The 11,108-nt window shown below is 36.9% G+C and overlaps 1 protein-coding gene across 1 annotated transcript; it reads right to left on the bottom strand.

The window, feature by feature from the left end:
- Positions 1-768: 768 nt before the first annotated feature.
- LOC109337587 (U-box domain-containing protein 3-like) lies at positions 769-5,965 on the bottom strand. The gene is made up of 5 exons (XM_019574597.1): positions 5,702-5,965; positions 4,423-4,703; positions 4,004-4,120; positions 1,636-3,537; positions 769-1,106 (listed from the first exon to the last, which is right to left on the bottom strand). Exons 1-5 carry the CDS (start codon positions 5,709-5,711, stop codon positions 1,041-1,043), a joined length of 2,376 nt encoding a protein of 791 aa, XP_019430142.1. The 5' UTR covers positions 5,712-5,965; the 3' UTR covers positions 769-1,040.
- Between the last annotated feature and the right edge of the window lie 5,143 nt (positions 5,966-11,108).

Here is an 11,108-nt window from a genome sequence, read left to right as displayed (position 1 = left end):
ATTATGTTACAAAACTTTATAATAAAAAAAATCTAATAAATGAACACAAACAACATATATTTTAAAAAGGGTACAGTTGAAAGAACAGTGTGATACTATTGGGTAACTGTAGAAGAGTAGAACCTAGGTGCTCTAGTTGCTAGCTAGCCTGCAAAATGAAAGTGACACATCCACAAATAACATCATAATATAAAATTTAATGCCTAACATATACGTTAGAGCATCTATGGTTAATTCTTACCCATTCTTAGTGAAATAAGAATCATATTCCCTCATTTGATATCATGGGATTTTTGTTTATTCAGAATACTCATTCTACAAGAGTAATCTTACTAAAAAAAATGGATCCCAAAATGAAAAGGAGGAAAGGGAAATATATGTTATTATTAATTTATGAGATGTGTAATAAATTATAAAATAATGTGTGATACCCAAATAAGAATAAAATTGATATTCTCCAATGGAGATGCTTGTAACCATTATTGGTCGAACAAACAAAAGTAATATAAATAAATGATAGGTATACTGACTATAAAAAATAATTTAATCTAGCACTGCATATATATATATTAAACTCAACACAACCTATGAACAGTTATAAGGTATGCAAAGGTCAATATGAAGCTATAAAGTATAGATTGAACAAGGTTAAATAAAAAGCTCAAACAACAGTATACGGTACAATAATTTATAGTAGACCACAAGATTCTAAGTATATATGTACAAATATGTACAACACTGACTTGGGAGGGAGGGTTACTTTCAGGAAGTAGCCTACTAAAAAAGAGAATAAGGGGTTGGAAATGAGACAAGCATGGTAGTGAAATCTCATTTTGAATTTCAGAATAACCAATGACAAGCCACTAGGAAGTACAAAAATGATAAAAGCTTCATAAATGGTGCATGTAAAAATGAAAAGAATGAAATGAAAGGAGACCTAAAGTCCTTAACATGGCAGCAATGGAATAGAGAGGAATATGGATACCACAAGTTACTAAGGTATGAAAAAGGGGCAATGAAATAACCAAAACTGTCAATATTCATGGTTTTCCTTTCGCGGATGCTCCTTCGCGCTGATTCCGAAAATGACTAAGGAGCTGTTGTGCCTGCATGAATGAATATGCATAGCATGTCAGCATTTTTTATTATATCAGTCATATGTTTATGCTAATGTGCATGAAATATTGTTATGTAAGCCATGACCACCAATGCTTGTCATGAGACCTTGCACAAGTTTCTAACCCCGATAACAAATGCATTTTCCCACTAGCGAGGATGGTTACATGAATCAAATGATATCATTCCGTAATTGTGTTTTACCATCAATCATCTTTCATAAATTTTTAATACTAAAATTTCCAAAATTAGGATCAGAGGGAAAATATCTTCAACAAAACACCAACAAAAGGATCAGAATTTCCTGCTATATTATTTGCTAACTTTTAGGGGGAAAGGGGTAGAGAGGGGAAGATGCATTGTCAAACAAATATAAGAAAGCAAGATTTCAACAAAATGAGTGTGCATAATTATGATTGACCCCAAGATGCAGCAAACTGGCTGGTATATAAATAGAACACATGAAAAATGTTAAACACCGAGAAGACTGACAAAGGAAGAGGATGATGAGTTCCGTACCTTTTCCTTTGCTCTCGGCGTACCAGATTGAGACAATGCAACCAGAGGAGGTACAGCTCCTTCTTGTAAAACTAGAGTACAAAACTTGGAACTATGAAGGCATAATTGCAAGAGAATGGAGGCAGCATTTTCCTTTCCCCTGTGTGACCCTGATTCAAGGATTTCAACTAGTAAGGGGATGCCATCTTCCCTTGCAATTTCTAACCGGCCCTCTGAAATTGTTGACAGGTTTGACAGAAGAGCAACAGCCTTGTCAACCATTCCATCAGCATGGTCAATTATCTGAACCAGAAATTTCACGGCTCCAGCTTGAACTATACGAGCTTTATTTTCATGAAATATTGACAGGTTATATAATGCAGTAGCAGCATCCTTCTTTCCTCTAAGTGTTCCTGATGCAAGAAGGTCCACCAAAGTTTTAACTGCGCCAGATCGGCCAATTTTTTCCTTATTGTTTTCTATTACAGAAAGGCTGAATAGAGCTGCTGCAGAGTTTTCCTTGGCACCATTATTTCCAGTCTTCAAAACATAAATAAGCGGTTCTATGGCTCCTGCTTCCATAATCAAGGCCTTGTTGTCTTCATTAATAGACAAATTCAGCAGAGCTGTCACAGCATGCTCTTGTGTTATCTTCACATCTGAATACAGCATTGAAAGTAAAGGCACAACAGCTCCACAATGCCCGACAATTACACGGTTTTCCATGTTATGCTTTGTAAGGAGCCTCAACTCTTCTGCAGCAATAGTTTGCACTTCATTTGATTGGCTGTGAAGGCCTTCAATCAATTCATTGACATGAGAAGCAGTGGTCAATTCATCCAATCCTCGGTTGGAAACAGGACGGGAATCAACTCGTGAATGACTATTATTAGTATGACAACTATTATCATCCATTCCTCCAGTTTTCAATCCAGATCTTTCAAATTGATTTCCAGATAACCAAGGAGAAATCCCTGATTGTTTATTACCAGGAGAGGTCGGACACGCGTTTTTTATTTCTCCAGAGAATGCCTTCGCGTTTTGTTGCTTATTAGATATCTGGGACACCTCTTTTGGAACTGGAAGTAAACAATCAGTACTAGAAATTGAACTTGAAAAGGATTCACTTCTGCTGCGGATATATGGGGATTGCTGCTCAAACTTTTCTATTGCTCCACTCTGGCATCCATTCTGTCCTTCAGTTAATCTGAAAGAGTTATCATCCTTACGCTTCTCCAATCCATTTCCGGCTTGAATAGACGATCTTGAAACGGGATTGCTACTAGGTAATGACCGTAAATTACATGCATGAGCTAACTCTTGAGGCAATGAATGATCTGAACGGGAGGTGATACGGGAAGGCTGGTTGTGGTCAGAGTTACTGGAAAATTTGACATCATTTTCGCCACACCAATTCGCTATCATAGCTTTGACAGTATAATTGGGAATGAGATTTGTATGAGTCAGTCTCTGACGAGTATTGGGACAAACGGTTAGCCCATGATCAAGCCACTTTTGGATGGATTGTCTCTCGTATGTTTGACCTGAAGCCACAATAACAGGATCCAACATGAGTTCCAGTGATAAAGGACAGCGGAAGTATGGAGGGATTGAAACACCACTCTTGACTTCAGGGCACTCAGTTTTCATTACATAATCACGTAAATTGCGAACAAGATTCATAATTTCGTTAATTTCTTCCAGGTTCGCATTTATTTTTTTGACTTCTGCATTCAACTTTTCCTTTTCCAGAGCAATGTTTTCTTTCAAGAGCTCTTGGTTTGACGCCAATCTAAGTAACTCGGTAATTTTCTTTAGATGTTCGTTGCAAGGTTCAACATTATCTCTTTGGTTTCTCAGCGCATCTTCAATATAGATTAATGCTGTTTCCTTCTTGAGACACTGAATTTCCTGAATATAGTTCTGAAAAGGTTGCTAGAAATTAGTCTCATGCTTATATTGATCAGCAATAAATCCAAAAAACGGACAACAACAAGTCCTGCCAAATGAAGGATTTTGATAATTTTATTTGGCTAAAATTCTATAAACTCCCTCCAACTACGAGTCATGTGCAGAAAACCCCCCATGCTTTGAAACTCACCAACATGCTCCTTTAACTCACTAAATCGTGCACAATAACTCCTATCAACGTTTTTTTGCAAATGACTGAGGGGGTCAATATGCACTGGTACACACATTTTCATGAGTTTGATCATCATGTTGGTGAGTTTCAAAGCAGATAGGGGTGTTCTGAAAATGACACATGATTGGAGGAGGTTTCTTGAATTAAAGGCAATTTTTTCCTACTTTTAATTTTGGAGGGCGTGAAGCACGTCAACTACAGAATCTTCTCAAATAAAGAAGAGATAACTTTTGACTTTGAACTTACCTGAAGATTAGCCAAAACTGAAGCAGATGGAGGTGATTGTAAGGATTTAACTATCATGTGACAAATATCAAGTGAAGTGCACTGTAACTTGATCAACAATGTCCCACTTTGAAGAACCTGAAAATAGAATAATCCCCAAAACAGTTAAGAGTAAGAAGTTGTAGTCACCCTCTCCCTAAGAAGAAAGAAATGGTGGAGCTATCGGTGTTACATTGTTTCTTTTCATCTTTCAAAAGGACAATGATCTGAGAGAACATGGAATCATTGTTGTATATTGGTATTAATCTGAGTTCTCTTCATTGTATTAACATGGTGGATTGATTTTGTAAGGGCTGAGTCCTCTGGTACTCTTCGAAATACAAATTTTGCTTATAAAAAGTACTTTGACTATAAGAGTATGTGTACGAGTAACTACTTACGCTGTGAATCTTGCTCATCTTTGGATCCCACTTTTCAATGAAACCTCTAGCTTCGTTAACCCGCATATCTAATTCTTGACACTCTTTAGACATATTTTCGGATAAGTGGATTTTGTAGTCCATTAAGTCATCAAGCACTGGTTTCAAATGCTTTAACACCCCAACCATATTATTAAAGATCTCCTGTAAAGGCACAGGTTTCACTGTTTGGCAAGAAACCAGATGAATGAATCGAGAAACGCTGTTGATTAGACATTTCACTGAAGTTGTATCTGCCTGACCTGCTTCCGTAAAACCATAATTAATATTGCACAAGAAAGAAAAAAAATTAAGATAGCATTACAAGAGGAACTGAGGAATGGTCTTAATATTATAGGACAGTCTCATGTTTAGTCATATATTCATTGAAAACCAGTAAGCAATTAGATCGACACAAACGCGTCATAGATCAAGGAATATTCTTACTAGAGTACCACATGTCCCTCTTCACACCAAAACACATCTACACTAATGATTTTAATACATAAGCATATTTGAATCTCACTCGCAAAGGAGAAAATAAACATAAATTTCGAAGAAAGGCAAATGGAATTCACTTGCAGGTAAGACAGGTCTAGTACAAAACTACGTGGAGGTTATTAACGATCCACTATAAATGGTGGCTCAGTACGTGAGGCTCCCATCATTATAGAGTCTGGGGAGTGGGGACACAACCTTACTTTCGTGACATCCAGAACGAAAATGGTGCATGCAAGATAAGTTAAAAGTCCACTGAAGGAGAAAGAACTTTTGGTTCAGAAATTGCACAAAAATAGTAATAGAAATACAACAACATCCACTGAAATAAACCTTATTCAACTATTAAGCTCAAACATAAATCTTCATCTTCTAGTAACCATATAAATAGAATAGAATAGAATATTACAAATTGCCCAATCTTCTTGACAATTTCTCAGTTTATTTACACCAACAAAACCAAATTGAAAGTATCTTTTCTATTAACCAATCTAACAAAAAGCTCAATTAACAACATAGCAGAAATTATGCACTTGTTAAAGAGATTTAATCAAACATGTCTCAAATTTATAGCACCCTCGTGAACCCAAAACAAATCCACCCAAAGTTCAGATTTTTAATAATAAAAATGACATTTTAAAAAAATCAAAAACTAAAACAGGGCACCTAAGAAAATCACATTTAAAAAATATAGAAGGAAACTAAAAAATAATACATTTTTGTGAGCAAAATAAGAAGGTTTGGATCATTGCATATACATTACCTATATGCATGGTTGTGAAAGAAACTCAAATGGGAGAGGTAAAACAGATCCTGATAAACTTCAAACCATGAGGAATGGAAAGAAAGTTTTCCAAAAGCATGTGATTTATGAAATATCAATATTTGTTGTCACTGAAGGATTTCTTCATCTTCATTCATGTAATTTCCTAACAATGATGTTTGGAGAGGGTGCGAAAAAAGAGAGAGGATCCATCCAACAAAAACAGCAACAAAATTGGGAAAATATTGGACAAAATTATTAAAAAAACATTAAAAAGGGTTAATATGGTGGGTCCTTAATGTTACCAAAGAAACTTAGCTATCCAATAAGTTTTATACATACTGATTGTATCAATTATTTATTAACATTTAGTCTTCAGACAAATAATATAAATAACAGTTAAATTATATATTAATTGTATATAAATAAATTTTTATACCATCAACATATTAATATTATACTCAATGATATGTTGCTGATTTGCTTTGTGGAAAACTTTGGCTTATATAAAATATAATCCAACCGTGTTGAGGTGAAAATTCGAATGTCATTTACTACGCAGCAAAAAATGTTATTCATTAATATTTGATAACAATTGTTTACAGCTTTTTTTATGAGTACAATTGTTTGTAGATTATTTAATAAATAATAGCAATTCATGTGATAATAGTTGATAGTGTGAAAAATGAAAATAGTTAATACAAATATTAGATCTTATTTGCTTTTAAAAATAATTATATGATTATTAACTAAGTTTTAATCTTAATTGTTCATTTTATGGTTGTATAATCCAAATTTATTGTCACAATTTTCATATAAAATTTTTACTCATTGTTCTTTTGTGTTGATCGGGTTGGTCAGACTAGGGATCTGAGCAAGAGATCTTCTGGTGTTCAGGCAAGGATTCTTCTAATACTCAGGTTGAGGTTGACTTAGACCTACTAGTGGAGGTATCTAAAAAGGTTATCTGACGATCAAGTTAGTATAAGACTAGAGGTAATGTTCGAGAGCAATAAATGAGAGTAAAGAGTAAGTAGAGAGTGATAATGACAAGTGATAAGTGATGAATAGCTTGAGGTATAATAATACTTCCTATTAGGGAAACTCCTATTTAAAGTGGTTGAGATGGATGATGTGGCTTCTAGAGGATACTGTTGGCATGACTGACCATTCTCCCCTTCATTTTCCTTACCTTGCTTTCTAAAATCTCTACTGTCGAACATACTCTACTGTCGGTCATACTCAGTTGCCAATCAACTACACCTCTCAACTCTTCCGACTTCCTCCTAGGTAACCTTTTTCCCTTTCTTTTCATAAACATGGTATTTATTACCGACCTAGGATCTAGCTCTGATAAGGATGAGACCGCCAACTGAGAGTCACTACAGATGGTAATTTTTCTGGCCCCGAACTCTCTTGCCAATTGTGGATGGGCTATGCAGGCTTCATACTCTACCTGGTTGTTGGAGGTTAGGAAGGTCAAAGTGAGAGAATGCTCTATGGTCATTATGTGGCCAATGTCCAACAATAACCCAAGCCCACTCCATTCGCGGTTCGCGGATTTGTCCATATAGAATGTCCAAATTTGCCATTGATTGTCCGACTGTATGGTCAATTCGACAATAAAATCCGAGAGGACTTGGCTTTTGATAGTTGTTCGGGATTCGTGCTTTATATCAAACTATGGAAGTTCATTGGACCATGTTATCATCAAGTCGGCCAACTCCAATTTGTGCAAGATTTGCCCGATGGGCTAGTTGATTCTAATCACTGTTGGATGAGACTGAAAATATTGTCGTAGCCGCCTGGTGGCCACCAGGAGTGCGTAGCCTACCTTCTCTAACTACTGATATCTGATTTTCGAGCCTTGCAGCGCCTTGCTTGCAAAGTATACTAGGATCTAACCTTCTTTAGTTTCACGGATCAGGGCGGCAGCAACGGCTTCATCAGCCACTACAAGGCAAACATATAACACCTCACCTAGTGTTGGCTTAGTGAGCACTCCTTGAAGATTTGAAAAGTCATTTCACAATCATTTGACTAGACAAATTTATTGTTTTTCTTCAATAGTTGGAATAGTGGAATAGAATGCTTGGCGGTTGATAGGAAGAACCTAGACAAGGTGGTCAAACGACCATTCAACTATTGAACTTCTTTTACCGATCGGAGGCTTCTCGTGTCGATGATCGCCTGACACTTGGTCGGAATGGCCTCAATTCCCCGACTAGTCAATAGAAAACTGGGGAATTTTTCGGCTTTTCCTCTGAATGTGCACTTCTCTAGATTGAGCCTCATGCTATACTTATGGAGTTGTTGAAAAATGTTCTGCAAAATAGAGACATAATCTTCTTGAGAAAGAATTTTGGTGATCATGTCGTCCATGTACACTTCCATGTGCTTGCCAACTTGACCCCCAAATACCTTGTTCATCATTCGCTGATCTGTTGCCCCAACATTCTTCAAACTAAATGGCATAACCGTGTAATAATATATTTCTCGATCAGTGATGAAAGTGGTCTTCTCCTGGTCTAGGGCATATATCGGTATATGATTATAGCTTGAGTAAGCATCAATGAAGGATAAGTATTGATAGCCCGAGGAGTTATCCACCAGATGATCAATGTTGAGAAGAGGATACAAATCCTTTCACCATACCTCAGATCTGGGTAATCCACTCACCTACGCCATTTCCCAGAGGGATTCTTTACTAACACCATGTTTGCAAGCTACGTGGTGTAAGTGATTTCTCGGATGAAACCGACCTGTATAAACTCGATTATTTTCTAAGCAACCTTGGTTATTCTCTCGGCCCACATTTTTCTCCGCTTCTGGGCAACTGGTTTCGCTCCCGGGTTGGTTCTCAATCGATGACATATTACCGAGGGATTAATTCTGGGCATATCAGCTGCAATCCAGTCGAAAAGGTCTTTATTGTCCCTCAAGCACTCGATGAGCTTCATTTTTTGGGCTTCTCGAAGGGTGTTTCCCATATATATCAGATTGGTCTCCAATGGCCCAAGCCTCAAAAAGGTTTTCCCCCTCTAGTTGTGGGTGTAATTCTCCTTCATCAACTCGGGCATCTAATTCTACTATGTGCACACCCATTGGCCATTTTGTTGGGGGTGGCCCTCGTCTTGCCGCTTGACTAGGGCGAAGGCTCATCTAGTATCAACTTTGGGCACTATGATGGTCCCTCCACACCGTACATATTCAGAGATCAGAAGATAGGAACTTCATGCATAGGTGTGGTGTGGAGACTACTACTTCAAGGCGATTGAGTGTTGGGCGACCCAAAATAGCGTTGTAGGCAGACTGGGAATCAATGACCAGAAACTTGGTCTAGATTGTTCTGCTTAGGGGTTGGTTGCCAATTTTTAGCAAAACATCCATGTAGCTCTGTGGAGTTATACCTTGTCTGGTGAATCCTACCAACTGCTCATCATAAGGTAGTAGGTCACAGTCTCTCAATTCCATCTTCTTAATGAAGAGTTTATCGACCTTCTTGTTATTCATCGTTGATGTGAGGACCAAGGGATCATCATGCCCTCATATGACACCTTCATAATCACGATCATCGAATAAGATGGGGGAGCACATCTGTAGACATGTTGTGGCTTGGCATTTCTTGTGACCACGTGCATGACCTTCCATACATATCGTTTATGGGCTGATCTGGAAGTGCCACCAATAGAAAATCCCCAAAAAAATGGTGTTAATATCAAACGGACTCATCTGCATGCGGTTGTTCGGACGGTACCTGTCTTCTCGGCCCCTATTCAGAGAACGTCCTTGTTGAAACCTTGGAGGGGGACACCTCTTCGGGGGGCTGGGTCGATGAGATGGGGGTAAACGTCTTTGTTTTGCTATCATAGTGATAAAGCGTTGTAGTTGGCCAGCCTGTATCAGGTCTTCGATAATGTCTTGTAGTTGGGTTTAGTCATATGTCATATGGTCGAACGTGCTATGAAACTCACAATATTTTGACTCGTTATGTGGCACCACCTTTTTTTCGGATTAGGCTTGGGCAGTTGGAGTAGGTGGGTGGCCATGAACTCTTACAAGATTCTAGAGCGGCTAGCATTAAGGGGGTGTAAGTCGTATATTTGGATCTCCGGGGTAGTCTGGGGTGGTCGTGGAATTGTTTGACTTCCCATGAGGGGTTGTCTGTATGGTGTTCGATGGGTGATCGGACATTGTGGGTTTCTTCTAGGTTAATGAATTGATGGGCCTTGGAGTAGAGGTCCTCTATAGTGAGGTCGGCATATTTAGCTAGCTCAGTTTTGAAGAGACCATCCTTTAGGCCCATGTCTAGTATGTGCACCGCCGCATCGGGACTTAGGGTGTGTACAAAAGTCATTATATACCAATACGACTTCTGTTCAGAAGTCGTGTTAACCGAAAACGACTTCTATTTAGAAGTTGTGTTAGCCGAAATCGACTTCCTAACATACAGAAGTCGTACTAAAGTATCACGACTTCTAAATACAAAAGATAACCGGTCAAAATTCAACGAATGAGATTAAAATCATTTGATCCAACAGCTATAAAAATAGTTCCCTTGGAAGCGAACTAACTTATAGTTTGCAAGTTAGTCGTCACCCTAGTTGTTTTCAGCATAGTGATAACACATCAAATACTATTGGAAGATATATTTGAAGAAATTATGTAAGTAATACCCCTTCACCTCGGGTACACTTTGTTGTCACATATATTGTACCATTGTATGTATCGTCGCCTCTTAATGGTCAGAAACATAATTAATTATTAATATTTTAACTTAAAAACATTTTTCATCCAATTGTAGGCTTATGGTACATTCAGCGACACAATTTATGAGACAACAGACGTGTTCCTTCTCCTCCTCACTCCAGCACTTTTTTTATATATCAAAAAACCAACATATACACTATAATATTAATGCTAACCCACCGTCCACATCCCCTTAGAGTAACCTCCACATTTTTAATTCATGATTTTATGTTAATCATTAAATGTATCTAACTTTAGAATCCAATGTATCTATTACTATTTTAATTAGAAATTATATTATACTATTATCTTAAAATATTAGTTTAAACTTGAAAAATAGATTCAAAATAATGTATAAATCTAACTTTATAAGATAAATTAATTTATATGGTGTGAAGAAACTATGAGACTAATTTAATATAGTAACTAGTAGTGTACCTGTGCACTTGCACGGGTCGCTTCTTTGTTTATGCATAATGCAAATATAATATACATATATTTTATAATATCAATAAATCATGTATTGAATCATTATATTTTTTTCCATTTATATAGTTGCAATATTAACATTGATTTTTGAGTGTATATGTATAATATTAAAAATTATAAATTTGTTTATATAAGCATTTATTTGTTGAAAGTGTGATTATAGAAAATA

The sequence above is a fragment of the Lupinus angustifolius genome, unplaced genomic scaffold, assembly GCF_001865875.1.
Source record: "Lupinus angustifolius cultivar Tanjil unplaced genomic scaffold, LupAngTanjil_v1.0 Scaffold_8_171, whole genome shotgun sequence".
Classification (NCBI taxonomy): domain Eukaryota; kingdom Viridiplantae; phylum Streptophyta; class Magnoliopsida; order Fabales; family Fabaceae; genus Lupinus; species Lupinus angustifolius.
This window is presented reverse-complemented; position numbering and strand designations above follow the sequence as displayed.

Coding starts and splice junctions, on each gene's coding strand:
- LOC109337587 (XM_019574597.1), bottom strand. Junction 4,121..4,422: donor AGATGAGCAAGATTCACAGC/GTAAGTAGTTAC, acceptor TTCTATTTTCAG/GTTCTTCAAAGTGGGACATT. Junction 1,107..1,635: donor CGCCGAGAGCAAAGGAAAAG/GTACGGAACTCA, acceptor TCATTCATGCAG/GCACAACAGCTCCTTAGTCA.